At 28.9% G+C, this 17,145-nt stretch overlaps 1 protein-coding gene across 1 annotated transcript; it reads left to right on the top strand.

Annotated features, from left to right (window-relative positions):
- Nucleotides 1-14,592: 14,592 nt before the first annotated feature.
- Nucleotides 14,593-15,458, top strand: LOC123299055. The gene is made up of 2 exons (XM_044881202.1): nt 14,593-14,696; nt 15,149-15,458. Exons 1-2 carry the CDS (start codon nt 14,621-14,623, stop codon nt 15,403-15,405), a joined length of 333 nt encoding a protein of 110 aa, XP_044737137.1. The 5' UTR covers nt 14,593-14,620; the 3' UTR covers nt 15,406-15,458.
- The last annotated feature ends 1,687 nt before the right edge of the window (nt 15,459-17,145 follow it).

Genomic DNA, 17,145 nt, shown 5'->3' with positions numbered 1-17,145 from the left:
AAGATTAAAAAACTACTATTTTTATCATTTTTCCACTAGTAAACATCAGACTAACGCTCTCAACGGTCTCATGCATATCATATTAACTAATATAAAATTGAATCTGAAATAATAACTGCTATAGAATATTTAAATAATGGGCTTTCCACTAATAGTGTCCGAGTTAAGCCATTTGTATATGGCATAAAGTAAAAATATTTTCAGTTAGCTCTTATCTGCAGGGGACAACTGAATCGATCGCAGCGCTGCTCTCTTATAAAATTTTCAATAAATCACAAGTTTTATTTATAATATGATTAATTTTCAATTGTTTACATGTAACTGGTATAGTAAATGTCAAATAAAATTTATTGAATAATAACCCTTAGAGAACGTTAGATACTACTTTGTTCCATTTAATTAATTCCAGCATGAACACTACGGATGAGGTGGTTGAATTTAATGTTGATCCATTTTATGATGTTATCCAGTCATGACGTTTTTTTCTGCCCCTAGTTCTTTTCTGCTGGAGTTCGCCCATTAGAATCAGTTGTTGTGCACTATATTTTTCCGAACGCATTATGTGACCAAGATATGAACATTGTCTTTTTTTTTTATTTGGCTCACTAATTGTCGTTTTTTATTTATAATTTGCAACACTTTATCATTGGTCAAATAAACTGAGTAGTTCTTGCACACTTACACTTGCAGTTCTTGCAAATTTTCTTCAGAATCCGCTAAAGTACTGTATCATCTGCGTATCGGATGTTGTTTATGATTTGTCCATTCACTGAAACTCCCATATTTACCTTCTTATGCTTCGTTCATAGCTTGCTCACTATTGAGATTATGTAACAAAGGAGATAGCACACAATCTTGTCTTACTCCTTTTTTTGCATTATAATAAAACTCATGCACGGTGCGAATACTCCTTATAAAACTTTACAATTTAATTTAAATTTTGAATTTGGACACTTTTAACGGAAAACTCATTAAGCATAAAACAATACGTGTATAACACGTGTATGATATAAATAGACTTTACGGGAATAAGTTTTTATTATTACAATAATATTACCTTTAAGGTATTATAATGTTGTATTAAAGTATAATTTGCAAAACAAAAATAACAGTGTTATAGTATTCCATTCATACCACTTAGACCTAATCAAATAATAGGCTGTATAAATGTACCTACACGAGCTTCGTGAATATTACATCATTTTCTTGGTATTATAAATTCATTTCTATTGTTCCAAGTATAAATTAAATTTTAGTAAATAGCCTATATTACCAAAATATCTGTACAATAGGGATGTTGACACGAATTATAAATTCATTTAAATTTATGTTAAAACGATTAATATCATATTTAATTTCTTAAAATTATATTTTATTAACTACAGGTGCAGGCGCTGGAATTATCGGAAAGGGGAGGGGGAGGTTTTATACTTTTGTTCATCATGTAAGGCTACAAAGTTAATACAAATAAAAAACTCTTTTTTCGAGTAAGAAAGCATTTGCTTAGGCCAAAATGTGTTATTCAGTCACTATTTTTAAATAAGGTACAGAAAGAAACTTTTCTAAAACTATGTGTGCATCAAACACTACATCGTGGTGTATTTCGAGGGAAGTTAAACTATTAAGCCGATATTCGGACCTTGGCGACCTAGGGTATGCTTTAAGACGACGCAAAGTTGGAAAAAAATTATTAATTTGTCATTGTTGTCACAGACAGAAATGCCCGAACGTGAAGCATTTGGTAGATATTTGGAAACGTATTTTCTTTGCAAATCTAAAGTGCTTTCAGTGAATTCTTGACGTACTATTTGGCAATGGGTTTTCCTTAAAGTTTAACTTCTTCTATCCAGATGTCGTCAGAATTATCATGCAAAATTGAAAAGTATTGTTCAAAAAGTTCAACAGTTGAGCACAATTCCTGTTTTTATTAAGTACCTAGTATTTGACTGTAATTCAACAGTATTCTTAGCCAAATGTTTAAATGCCTGAATTTGCTTATGCTTAGATTTGGTAAATATTATTATACATATTACTAGCGGCCCCGACGGACGTTGTCCCGTAAAAACGTAACTCCAATTCATGAATACCTATACTACGTTTAGCCTGTCCGCTAAACCCATCCCGCTAAACCCCAATTTAACTCCTATTTATTGGAGTGGCCTGACCTTCGACCTTTGGCCTGACCTTTGATAGTAGAGCTCGCTGCGCTCGCATATGGCTCTAATAAATGCCTATTGACAATACCTGAATACTATTAAAAATACATAGTACACATAGTATACATAATGTGATATGATTTATATGCGCTCCCACCATTTAATGAAATTTCATTTTTTTGGTACGGAGCCCTCAAAAACAGTTGTACTGGACCGAATGGTAAATCTAAACCATTCTCCAATCCCCTTGAACTCACACAAAAAATTTCATCGAAATCGGTCCAGCCGTCTAGAAGGAGTTCAGTCACATACACACGCACACAAGAAATATATATATTAAGAAGATTAAGCTCACAGTTTTTTACAGTATTAAACAAAATTTATTAGTATCGAAACAATTCTTTTTAAGCATGAAATTATTTTTTTATCCGATTTGTTTTTCAATCCACACAATTACTTTCGCATTCAGTATTAATTTGTTCTAAAAATACAATAAAAATGCTTTTGAAATACACACTAAGACGATATAACTGAAAATGTAATTTTTTTAAATGAAAAACATTACTTTTTGCATATGTTATTTTGCTCTATCACATTCAAATTTTATTCAATTTTGATATACCAAGTATGTAATCGTACTAAATTTGGGCCATAATTTCAAATTTATGTTCAAAATTAACCTAGCTCTAATAGCTTCCAAAAATCTGATGCTCTGGTCCCAGAATTAAGCAAATAAGTGATAGTTGGGGAAAAACTGACATCACAACTGAAAAAAATGATCCAAAATTAGTGGGTTTTAAAAAAAATTCCAATAAGATTGAATAAAATTTGCCTGTGTTATCAAAAAAAGCGAATTTTTTAAACCACTTATATCCATTTCTGATAAAGGAAGAAAACTTTACTTAAATTACAAAATTAATCTTTGTAAAAAATAATTTTTCATTCAATTTCTCCATTTCTGTAAAAGTTTTTAGTTTTTACAGTAATAAACGTTGCGTTGAGCTTAAAATGATTCTGGTAAAAACGACAGACACTACATGAAGAGTAGTATACTGTAGTAATTCAAGACCTGAACAAATGTTTTTTCTTGGTTGACCAAGTAGGAAAAATACACTGAAAACAAAAAGTTTGAGTTCTGAAAACATCCATGTTTTTCGAGTTTAATGTTGGTTAAGGGTTATCTGAAATAGCGAAACTGCATTTTTCGTAAAAATCTATTGTTATATTCAAATGTGTTTTACGAGAACAAATAAACTTTGACAAAAACATTAGTTTTATGTAAATAAAATGTATTATTATGGCCAATAGAAATTTTGAACATTTTATAAGACTCAAAATAAATAGTGGTATATATTTATGTGCGTCACACAATAGTTTTGTTTATACTTACTTATGAAGTAAATAATAAACCATTACAAATAATGTTTCAATTGTTTTATATACAGGGTGCCCACGATGACCGCATATTACAAGTTTCTGGAGAACCAGGCATTATAAATATGAAAAAATTGGTATTCCACCATAACTGATATATATCCGCCTAAAATATTTTCAAATTTGTGGCATTTTCGGTTATACCAGAAAATGACCCTAAATTGTTATTTCAAATAGAATGCCCTCTATAAATTTACATAACTCGCTTAAGTCAATAATTCTGAGTATCTTTTGCAATAGATTGACTCCCCTTAATCGTTAAGGTCTTCGAGTTTTTTATTACATTACGATATTTATTAAAAATTTTGCAGCAAATAGAGGTGTTGTAAAAATGCTTCCATAATAATTAAGGTAAAACGTTCATATTCAGCTTATTTAAGAGTTGAAAGGTGCTGCGACACGTGCAAGTTTCTCTTTGAAGTATCTGAAATATCACTTTCATTCAACAAGTGTTAAATTGGGTCAAAATCATTTTTAAATGGGACCGCCAGTTTTTTATTTGATAGTTCGATTTTTTACAAAATTACCCTATTAAGCCTAATTGGAATCTCCTACCTAATGTAGTATGGAAGTTACAGCCTTTTCACGTCTATTTGCTGCAAAATTTCTAATAGATATCGTTTATCTCGAAAACCTTAACGATTAAGAGGAGTCAGTTTATTACAAAAGATACTCAGTATTATGGACTTAAGTGAGTTATGTAAAAATAAATAGGGCGTTCTATTTGAAATAACGATTTTAGGGTATAACTGGAAGCGTCACAAATTTGAAACTGTTTTAGGCGGATATATACCAAGCAGTTATGGTTGAATACCAATTTTTGATTTCTATAAAGTTTGGTTCTCCAGAAACTTCTAATAAGCGGTCATGGTGGAGCACCCTGTGCATGCTTATAGATATTTTCTTTTGCTTTAGGATATTTAATACATGAAACAAAATTTTCAATAAAATATAATTATATAACTTGTAAATCTTACTATGTATTGTTTTATTAATCCCACTCAAATAAATACTTAAAATAATAGTAAGGTATGTGGGGAATTGTATTCTAATATTATGCTTTATGTGTTGGCTGTGTTTGATGTTAAACTAACGTATTTCTGCTTACTTCACTCAACAATTTCAAGTCGATAAGTCTAATGAAACAGGTAGAATTGAGTTTCAGTTTAAATTGAAAACACGGAGCCGAATAAGCGTGGAATGTTCTACCTAAGTTGAATCATCCACCATACCTACTATAAAGTTTCATAAAATGGTAAACTAACTTCATTTTCAAATTTTTATTAATTTTGCACATTTTGAAATGGATACTACACTTGGATATCTTAAAAAAATTATTAGTATCTAAGATAAAAAAAGGAATATTTGGTTTTGTGCCAAATAATTTTTTTAAAAACGTATTTAAATATTTAACTCATAAAAGTTCAGTTGACAGATAGATATATGTCTAAGAGAAATGAAGTGATGTTTTCTCAACGAACCACAAATAAGGTACATAAAAAACCATTTCATAAAGGACACTATTGTTTTAAGTAGCATCATGTTACATAAAAAGAATCTTGCCTTGAGTGTTAATTTTTCTATGAGTTACTAGAGTCTCACGTATTTATATAGGACAAACAATATACACATTATATATCGTAAAGTGTTGTTCCTTGGTTTCTTTCCTTTCTGAGACTGTTTGAAAGATGACAACTCTATATGAAGACAAAGTTTGTTTACGAGAAGCGTAAACAAACGTATTATTTCGTTCTTTGTTGTAGGCATGTACCGGTTAGCGCAGTAGAAACTAAGTTCTATTCAACCGAGTATCAAAAAAAGAAATCGAAGTAACTGCACGCTAGGGTGAAAGGTTGCCTATAAGGGAAACTTACAGACTTTCCTATGTTTTAATCACATCTGCAGTTATTCATGAAATGAACTAAAGAACGTTGAGTATATCTTGTAGCTGAATTGCTAATGATTATCCCAGGTTCACTAGGATCATGCTCCATGATACATCTGACAGTAGATTTATTATATAATCTGAGTTTTTATCGATATAAATTCGAATATATAAATTGTCAAAAAATATTCTTAGTTTGTGAAAATAGGTACGTTACTCTTCCATATAGCTCGTATATAACTCATAAGAATCACACATATAGGAAGACATTATATTCCTTCATTCTACAATGTAGTTTTTTTATGATTGTTTTCGCTTTTATTCATCATAATGTCATCCGTTATCACACATTCATCATAAAATGAAGTATGGACATCATCAAAGTTAACGAGACATCCGAAGGAATCTTCAAAACACACACATTTAAAGAAAAAACTATATAAATAATATACATTGTCTTAGAAAAAATATACACCGTACTGGCAATCATATTGCAAATGAAAGTAGTATCTTGATATAATCTCTATCTATATCTCTAATATCTCTATTGAGCACCTAGCAAAAAATATCTGCGAAATGAGATCCGTGGAAAAATATTTCTTCGAAATAAAATATATTGATTTGAAGCGATTTGATTCCAAAACGAAAGTGTTGTCAAAAAACTGAAATTTTGATTACCATAAATTAGTTATTAAAAATAGCCCTTTTTACATGATGGTATATGAAGAAGTCATAATAAATGTTGATTTTTATTCAATAAGTGCTTTTAAAAATGTTACCATTAGCATAAAAAACTTTTATCAATAGTCCTTATGTTTTAAACTTAATAATCATACCAAAATTAAGGACTGTGCATGAAAATGAAAACCCTTTTTTTTAGTAAAAACACTGACTTTCATAGTTAATTTCTCATAAACCGTACAGAGAATCGATATGAATTTTTCACAAAAGACATGATTGATTGATATATAAAATTTCAAATTTTTGGTATCATTTTCATTTTTACGGTATTGAAAGATCATAATGTCAGGATATTGGCTCGACACAGGACATTTAGTTGAAAATTTCCAATACTGTCTTCTTATAGATTTTGTAAACAAAAAAGTACTCATAAAATATAAGGATGGAACATGTTTAAGTAATAAAATACAAAAACATAGAAAATATTATACCGGGATGTTTTTTAAGTAAGTACAAAAATAAAGACCATAATCTTGAATCTTGAATCAATTTTTTGAAAAAAAATGTCATATGAACACTAACCCTACTGGTACACTAACACATGTCCACTAATGTCACTGGTAAAAATAAAAGTATTTGTAAAATTTATCGATTTTTTGCGATTTTTTAAGGGTAAGTGGTACCCCTTTGAAAAAATCGAGAAAAACGAAAAAAAATTTTTGCTTTGGAATTTGATGAAACTCGGTGGATGGGGTAATTTTGATCCAAAAAGTATAAAAATCAGGTAAATTTAATGATTAAAAATGCAATATTCGATTTTAAGAAAAATATGTTATTTTTTCAATCTTTGAGGGAATTCGATTAGCTAACGCAGAGTCAGGTTATCAGCAAAAAATTTTCTGTTCTGGATATTTTGTTTACGAATATTAAGCCATATTTTTATTAGCATATTTCATAGAAAATGATATAAAATATGATTAAACAGCATATATATTATGAACGAATCATAAATCAATAAAATGTATATATAAACATTTATACTAACTACTTATAAAATAACAATTATGACTGATTAAGCGAAAAAAATATACAGTTATTATCGTATACGCTTGAGCTACACAATGAACTTTTTATTATATCAATATTACTTTCATACAATTTCAATTATGTTTATGTATGTGAAAAATGATCATATAAAAATTGTACTGAATGTACCAGAATAGGGTATATTCGGTAGTGAAAATTAAATTATGAAATTTGATAAAAATTAAAATTTATGTAGAAATGTACTTAAATATTTTGATTTTGAGTCAGAAAAGCATGTAATTGTTTTATTTTATTAAAATTAAAAATCGTAATTTTTAAACTGTGACCTAAAACACGAGCCAGCCCTGATGTGATGTCATATAGGCATTAACTGCCAGTTCAGTGTAAACACTGATGAAGGCAAAAGTATTGATACAGTGGTAGAAGATTTTTTGACAGAATCAAGGAAAAGAAAAATTACTCATATCAATAGTAGTGGATTATGGTACGAGGTCCGCTATGGGGAGAATGAATTACAGCTTCGAAATGTTTTGAAGGAGTGACTGTTGATAATACCAATATTACGTCACCATAATGGATGACAGCGTTTTTGACAGAATAACAAATGCTTAAAATTTAATTTAATTTTATGGCAAGAAAGCGTGTTAATTTTGCTAGAATTAAATTTTTTTCAAAGCGGAATGCTTGTCGCTTTTGAGATGACCATCCAAACCATGATGATTACCAAATTAAAATTTTTACCCTTTATTAAAAAAACTCTTAAAATAAAATCGACAAATCTAAACGCGGCAAAAGGAATTTCAACATCAAAGAAATAATGTACTATATCCATATTGTTTGTATACCTATAATCATTTCACGGCACTTCCACCATTTTGTAATTTGAATTTGATTTTTATATATACAGGCAGGCACGATTTATTCTGAAAAAGGAGGTAACCCTTTATAACTTTCTATAAAAAAAAATTTTTCATCAAATTAGGTGAAATTTCATTTCAAATTATTAGCTTTTTACGTGTATAATTAAAAATTTTCATATGCGCAGAAAAAAAGGGTGATTTGGGAAAAATCAACGATTCATCACCTTTTTCCTCAGATTTTGCAATTTATTCAAAAATCGTGCATTTAGAGAGTAAAAAGATCCACCCAAAGTCATAGTTTTTTAGTTAATTGAAAAATTGAAAAAAATTTTTGATTTTTTCGAAATTTCACCTAGTTTTATTGGAGTAATATGCATGGGCGCAAAATCATAAAATACCTATTATGACGATCCTGTCAAAAAGAAATTCGAAGTCATCGATAAACCCGATATATCAAATACATTAACTACGTATTGACATGTCCTGTATATGAAAATCTAATCATTTACAAAACAAACAAAATAAATATTATACAAATTGAAATGTGAAGTCAAGTAGGCAACAACAGAAAATATAAGTCGATTCACATCACATCATATAATGAAAAAAAAATTATATTTATCCTTCATACTAGCAATAATAATAATATAATTAATTATATTAAACTAAATACAGGGTGGGACAGAGAAGAGTGCGAATTTGAACGCAAAAACCCACGAACCCATCAATTTTTCCAAATTATTTGTTATTATCTTAAAATGTAAAGAAGCATTTAAGAAAATTAGATAACTGTTATTCAAAAAATAATCATCCAAGTGCAATGGGAGTTAGCATGCACAATTTTAAAATTTAAACACATGGTTAAGAGTCTTGGGAGAAAAAAATGGGAGAAGTATTTGCGTTACTATAGGTTCGCATTCCCATTTATATTAGGTATTAAAGAACTGCCGAAGTATCTTTATTAGTATTTTTCTCAGCATGCTCCAAATACATTCATATATACAACATACCCAAGGGAAAATTATATGTACTGATGTTTCAAAAGGAAATACACACTGTTTCTTTATTACAACGTTAGTGTAAATCTACAAATAAAATTATAATTAAAACTAACGGATTTATTTCAATATATGAATCAGATTTTTTAACCAATTATTTTTTGGACTTGAGATTTTGTGGACAAAAGAAATTATCATAAAACTAATTAATGCAGCAATTATAAATTTAAGATCGATTTCTGTTATGAATGAAAATAAGTCATTTTATTTTAAAAATTATTTTATTTTTATAATGACACTTTTAATGCCCTCGTGTACCTCGAATCACTGCAGTACGTCGACTTGAGGCTCAGGTGGGTAAATTGATCAATTTCTTTAGTCGTTAATTCTTGTTTAAATAGGATGGTTTACTGTACCAGGCTACTACTAAAAATAAAGCGCTGGATGATTTTTATTGAACAATTTTTCCAAGAGCGTCAACCTAATAGGATTGGAATGTTTTAAGCTAACTTTATTGTGTCGTCTACACTATTAACATAAAACCTTGTTGTTAAAATCATAAAAAATCATTATTTTGCATTTTAATGTAATGAGAATCGCCTTTGATTATATTATAATCATGTAGACAATTTCTTCTGCTTCTGTATGATTTGTCTCATTAAAGTCTTGTTTATCACAAATATAATTTTATTTTATTATTACATAATATGATTACTTAATTTAACCACAAGTAAACAAACTGAACTAACTCTCTGTGTGAGTAATCAAATTTAAATACTCACATAGCCTCCATGCTCAACTATCATTATAAACATAAATTTTCTGGCAAAACAAAAATTTATTTAATACTATCTGACCCCGTGAACCTCGGTTTCACGTAAAATTAATTTATTTGATAATATAACTTTTTTTTTGTTAATTCTAAATTAATACCTGCAGTTCTAATTTTTCATTAATAATAAGTTAATACTATTGCTTAGCCCACTCGCTTAGCTCACCCGTTAGTCAACCCCCACTTAGTCTGCCCGCTAAACACAAACTTTACTCCTATTTCTAGGACAATTAGACATGTTTTCTAACTATTACAGTGCTTATATATAAGGAATTTGTGCACTGTCAGTTTTGAACTTTTAAGTTTTATTTTCTATCTATGGAAGCTATAGTTAAATAAGGTTACAAAAAATTTGCGCCTTTTGTTTTCCTAATAATGATCCAACTCATACAAACGATACAAACGCAAGTTAAATAAAAGCTTGAAAAAGTAAATTCTAAAGCCAGACAATGCTTGTGAATTTAAAAAAAATTAGTGAACGAAATCCAGATAACAAATTCTCAAGATTCTGATTTTGATAAAATGAGTGAACGATATATAATTTGTATACAGAGGCAAGAAAACTAAGCAAAACATTAGAACGTTTCCATGTAATTGTGGATCTCATAAACGATAGCTTTGTTGTATATGTACTGTATATGTGCATGTTTATTATCATATTTTTTTAATATCACAGTCCTATGTAAAACGAAACACTAGCAAAATGGTTATAAAAAATGATACTAAAAATATTAATAGACTAGAAGTGCCTGCAGCTTCGCTTGCATAGTTTATATAGGAATGAAATGATTTCCTAAGGTTAAAAATCTAATAATCGTCTCAACATGTTCTTAACATGATGGCTAATAAAAGTTTTCTTGGTTTAAGAAAATATTTAATTTTTAAGCGGTCAAATAATTATTTCTTTGAATTAAGTATTGAGATCGTTGATTCAAAAAATATTTACTTGTAAGAATATGAACAGTCAAGAAAAAGGGTTTGTTTTAATTCACTAATTATATATTATCCTTTCACGACAATCCCGTGACGTTTTACTGGATAAAGTCGATTCAGCTCAACTTATATTCCTGTCTTACATTCCTTATATTGCATTTGCCCATTTACTCATATAATCGCGAATAATGAGAAATCTAGGGATTGGTAAGCTTGAAATGTTTTTGCTAGATAATATAAAATTATAAACTTTCTTCTGGCGTGCTTATTAGGGGAATTACAGACAATTTTTACAAGGTTAGGCACTTCAGCATCGAAGGAAATTGAAATGTTTATGAGCGTTCATTAAAATTAAGGCAAATTTGCTAAGAAACCGTATAGCTAACATAAAAATTTCCATTCTATTATCGGAAAACGAAGAAGTCGTATAAGTAAGTAAGAGCTGCAAGCGGGTATAGATTTCAAATGAGGACGCGATCTTTTAAGGATGCATGGAGACTTTCTGAGTTGATTCCATTCCAATTCAAAGTACGATAATGATATCGTGAGTATCTACTTCACAAAATATTTAATTTTACTTATTTGCTCTTAACCTTATTACTCTATTATCTATAATTCTCGAAATTGTATTTCTTGGAGGGTTGTTAAAGGTAAGCATGTTACTAAAGAAGATTGCTACTGAATTTAACACTCGCAAAGTTTAATCAATTTTTACTTACTGCATTGACAATGTTTTTCTATTAAGGTAGACAAAAAAAATCGCCGAAAACACATAAAAAACTCGATTTCTATAACTAAAACTACAATACAACTGCTAAAACTGCAATTTTTTTTATCAACAAACTTTTATCAAATCACCAAAAGGTTGACAAAAAGCATAAAATTCCTACTTCTTTATGAGCGCACGGTCTATTAAATCGAAGGAATAATTCTAAGATAGAGTAAAAACAATAACAACAGAAACAACATCAGATAATAATAAAATATGATTCAATGGGATAAAAAATAATATTGACGCAGGGTTACAGGTCACATACATGCACTCATGGGACTTATCTACAAGTCCTCTGGATTGGATACACTATCCTATATAGATATAGATGATATACGTGCATTGTTTTACTGATTATACAATGAAGTTATCCTGTATACTTTGTACACAGTAATATAAAAAAGGTGGTAGAAATGGGCTGTTCTGAAACAAGCACTTAAAAAGAGCAGAGTGATATTGGAATAATCATTAATGGCGCCAAGCAGTCATAGGCCATAAGTGGGCTATTCGGTATAAAAGAAATGTGAAAAAAAAGCGCGGATGTTTTGTTCTATCTCCGACGGTTTAAAATAAGCAAAACTCAAAATTTTAACATTTCTGAAAACCATGTAAACTTTTCAAGCATTATATCTCAAAAGCTATTAAACATATGGAGCTGTGAGTTGGCTTCAATTGTTTCAAATTTGATATATTTTCAAAATGATAGTAGCAACTAATGTCAACAACTCCAAGTTTTTGAATTGAACTGCAAAAACTGAAAAAAGTTCGAAAATTTTGCTGTTTTTCACGGATTATGCAGGTAGCACAACTTTTTTTGCTCCCCTAAGGGGTCCAGATAACATCAAAAAGGTCATGGTTTAGAAGGTAAATTGTTATAAATTTTATTTTCTACAACTTTGGTTATTGAATAGATTTAAACTGGAAATTCTGATTAATACAAAGGTAAGCTAATGGCTTTTTTTCTTAATGGTACATCGGATCCATAAGCAATTGGCCTTCTCTAAAGCAATAGTTTTGAGACACATTGTATATATACTGGTTTGTAGAAAATACTAGATAACTCTACAAAATGTAGCTATAAACAATATAAAATAATTACTTGAATTGTGTAAATAAAAAAATAAAAAATAGAATAATGTTCAAGTATTATACGAACGTAACTGTATGAATGGAAAGAAAATCAGGAAAATTCCAGTAAAACTTCTATACAATACTTTTTTAACATTCCAAATTTTTTATCATTTTACTAGCTAAGCCCTGCTATGTTTCTCTTTTGCTTTGTCTGATATTAATTATTAGGGGAAGAAATAATAATAGTATAGAATCACATCTGACATTTAGTTATTTTTAAATACTTTCCGTTCTCGTGGAAATTTTGGGGTATCAAGTATAAAAGTATTTTTCTAAAGTAAGTCAGTTTTTTAAAGTAAAACTGTTTCAAAGAAAAATTATCAAATCGTATCAAATAAACAGCGTGGATTGGACCTTGACCTTCAATGCCAGTTAAAGGTCGTTTTCGTTATAGGTAAGAATTAGATTTAATGAAGACCCTTGTTTAAATTAGAAAAGTTGTTTCTTATGAATGTAAACATGAATGTGTTTCTTATGTGTGTTTTTCTAATGTAAAACGCTATTTATACATGAAAGTTCCTGAAAATTTCGGAACTTTGTTTGGTCATAACATAAGCTTTTTGGTCATGGAATGCTCTTGTGATTGGCAAAGTGAGTTATATCTAAAACGTCTTCAACACCGTAAATTGCCGCAAAAATTTTAAAATTTAATAGTTCCATTTCCGCCGAAATTATTCGTATTTTTAAAAAAATGTTTGTACTTTTTTGCAAGAAAATTGGTATTTTTAATGATGTGACTTTCACCTGCTGCCGTTTATCATTTGTTTTTTGTAAATACAGATAAAATTGTAGCAAAGAAAAAAAGATATATTTTTGGAAAGTTGAAATTCAATTGGTTAAATTCGGAAATTCTTATATAGGTAAATTTCAAAGAATAATTAAAGTATTTTAAGAATTATTTGCCATGAACATGTTTTACTGTACTTTATTTTCATGGAAAATTTTCTACTTCGAGTTTTATATGTAATGAGTGCATGTTGATTAATTTTAAAGTAAATACAAACAAATCAGAATACCATATGGAATCCATAAAAAAGTAGCAAAAATCTTTTTAAAAGAAAACAAGTTTTTATTTAATACATTGAACCAGAAAGTAGAAAATAATTATTCTCACTCAATTTTCCATATAATAAAGCTATACGTGATTGTTAATTCAAGATAGGATTACTTAATGCTATTAATCGATTGATTAAATTTTTTAGTTTTACTTTTGGGAAAATCATTTTACCATGCAACAACAGGTGGCTTAAAAATACAATAATAGGCTTGTACTGGCTTTTAGTAGGCATTGAATAAACAGGTGAATATTAAGAAGCCATAGAAATTTATAACAATACTGTTCAAATGAATGAAAGAACTATGAAATTAAAAATATCGTATTTTTATAATAGTTTAGTCATTCCAAAGATCGCTTTTTTGCTTAAGACTTTACCCTACGTAGACTGTCATAGGTCTGGTCGAGCTTTCGCGTAGGCGCGTAAAAGTCATACCAAGCGTTGTTTATGTATGATGGAGTTTTTTATCTCAGTTTTGATTAAAACTGAATTGAACATCATTAATAATGGAAGAAAATTTTCTTGAAATCAGAGTGGCCCTCCCTGCATATGAACAGCGATTTAACGATTTTTTTAAAGTTTTTAAATTGATAAAAATGTAAATTTCGTATTTTTAATGCACTAATTACTAGAATAATATGGTTACCTTTTTTTTATTACTTTTTAATTGATATATTTTTAGCGGATATTTTAATTTGCCAAAAAGCAATAAAAATTACTGCTAAAATAGGTTTAATGGGTTTAACGAAATCGTATATAAAGAAAGTTGAATTGGCAGTATCACCAAATTCACAGTTTGTTATATTGGTGAAAAAATTAAAAAAAAATTACCAACAATGTTTTCGATTGTAAAAAAATGGACTACTTTTGTTTTTACTGTTAGCCTTTTGGTAGTTCATTTTCAAGGATCAGGTAAAAAAAATTCCATTAAACGCTTATTATTTTACAAAATACAACTGCTATTGTCCGACAAAATCCACATTATCAGCGGAAACGGAAACCGAACTTTTGTTGTATTCTCTTATTCCGACCGAATCAAAAACCGAAGTCTATCAAGGATGTGTTAAAAATGATAATATGCAGTCTCGGATTTTAGGGGGCCTCGAAAGAGTCTCTATTTCGATATACTATCTAGAGCTATTTTCATAAAATTTTTCACTTTTAATAGCTATCTTGTTGTATACTATGGAATAGTTAGAATGTAACAAAATCTTTTAAAAGTGTTGTCCATGAAATAAAAAATTTTCACCATTTCCTAGGCAAGATCAGATATCGCATAACTGTCTCGACTACAGAGATATATGTTTTAATTTAAAAACTTTACATTGCAATATTTTCTGATTATACCTGATAAATATTTTCAGATTCTTCCGCTATGAATGTTGAAGTTGAAAGAAATTTGATTGAAGAACCCGATCAATTATTACCTTCAAATGAGTGGAAAGGCAGAGGATCAGATAATTTGGCAGGCATACTAAATGAAAAACTTAACGATCTAGAACAAAATACTGAACCTGTCGTAGAGGGCGCAGCTCGTGGTCTAATAGATGTAGATGTACAAGCTCAGGTAACTGAAATACTTGATGCTTTAAGTAAAGTAGTTCAGCAATTATTAGGTTAGTTAAATAATTCGAAATGGAAATTGAGAATGTAAATTTTAAATAATGATGTGTAACCAACAAATAATTTTTATTTTAATATTGCAATAAATAAATAAATAATTTGAATGAAATCCAAGTAAATTTTTTCTGTTTTATTTTATCAACGGTATACGGTACAACGGTAGGGTGAGGCATATTTTGCATATTTATTATTACTAATGTCTTTGCGCTATTGTTATTTCGTCCATAGGAGCATAAGGATGTACCCAAAGAAGGATTAAAAAATGATGTTTTCTTAGGATCGTCTTTTAATAAACAGGTAATTTTTGTAATAACCAGTTACGGTGCTAAAAGTATTGATTTCGGCTGTTAAAGTTAGCATTTTTGAACATACAAATAGTATACCTATTGAAGTTATACCTGTTAAAGGGATGTTTTATTTTGTCATAAGAATAACTTTCATAGGATTAATTTGGAAAACTAATATTCATTTGTTAAAAACATGAAAAATATTTTCCTATAAAGAAAACTATAACAAGCGAAACACGTTTTTTGATAAAATACATTTTGTGTGTTATTTTTTCTGAAAGTGTGTATCGAAAAATTTTACTCAAGTTTCGCCTAATTTTCCCATGTACTTACAGATCTACCATAAAAATTTGAAACGAAAGTCTCAAATAGTGACAGAAATTAAGAATTATGTTCGAGGTGAATGAAATGAGTTGATATACATTCATTATCACAAAATGCACTAAATTTATCAAAATTTAAAAACATAATCGAAATCAAAATTTAAAACATTGAAAACTTATTAGCCGTTGGTTTTATGTTTGAGATTAGTAAAGTACAAATGTTATGCTAATCATCTAGAGATAAATAAGTAAGCTGAAGACTAGATGAGTTTTAAATCTGATTTTGCTTTCAAAAAAATAAAGATAAAATTTTCTTGCAAAAAAGTAAAAATTTTTTATTGTTTTGATTGTCTATTGTTGACCATTGCATAATGTTTTATAAACCATATTAATCGTTAACCATTGTCGATTAATTTGTTATACCATGTTCCTGTTTTCAACGCTATAATAAGGTAAGGTTTGCCATATGAAAAGTGATGTATCTTGAATCTAACAACATGATTATTGAATAATCATTTTAATTCTTAATGGATTTGAAAATATAGGTAAAACGAATTATAAGCGAGAAAAAGAAGTTTTATTCACTTCAAATCATTAAAAATACCAATCGATGCAGTTGTAGGCCCATCGTACTGAATTGCGTGTAAGGGAAATTTCAAGGGAAATTCAATTACAAACCTACATTCTATGATGCTGTCCATTAGATTGAAATATAACGGTTATATTTCGAAGAGAGTAAATTTAGGTACAATCTTTGTTGCATAACAATGTGATCAATGGTCAATAACATTGAACCATGGATCACACTCCATATACCTCGATTAACCCGTTTTTATATAAATTCACAAAAAAATACACTCTTTTGAGGAAGTGCTAAAATTGACAAAATTATTGACTAAACTAGATTGGCTGATATGCTAAATATTTTAAAGGATTTTCCTAAATAACTCAAAAACCGTTCATTTAATCCAAAAACGTGTGATATCACAATAAAACTCTAAGAGGTTCAATTGTTGTAAAAGTAATATTATCCGAGCTAATTATTTGCATTATTGCTCCCCGAATTATCGCATAACTGTCTCCAAGAAATAATATTTGATTCTTCTTTATTATTAAACAGTTTCAATT

Source organism: Chrysoperla carnea, chromosome 4 (assembly GCF_905475395.1).
Source record: "Chrysoperla carnea chromosome 4, inChrCarn1.1, whole genome shotgun sequence".
Lineage (NCBI taxonomy): Eukaryota > Metazoa > Arthropoda > Insecta > Neuroptera > Chrysopidae > Chrysoperla > Chrysoperla carnea.
Note: the sequence above shows the minus strand (reverse complement) of the source record. Positions and strands in the feature narration are given on the sequence as shown.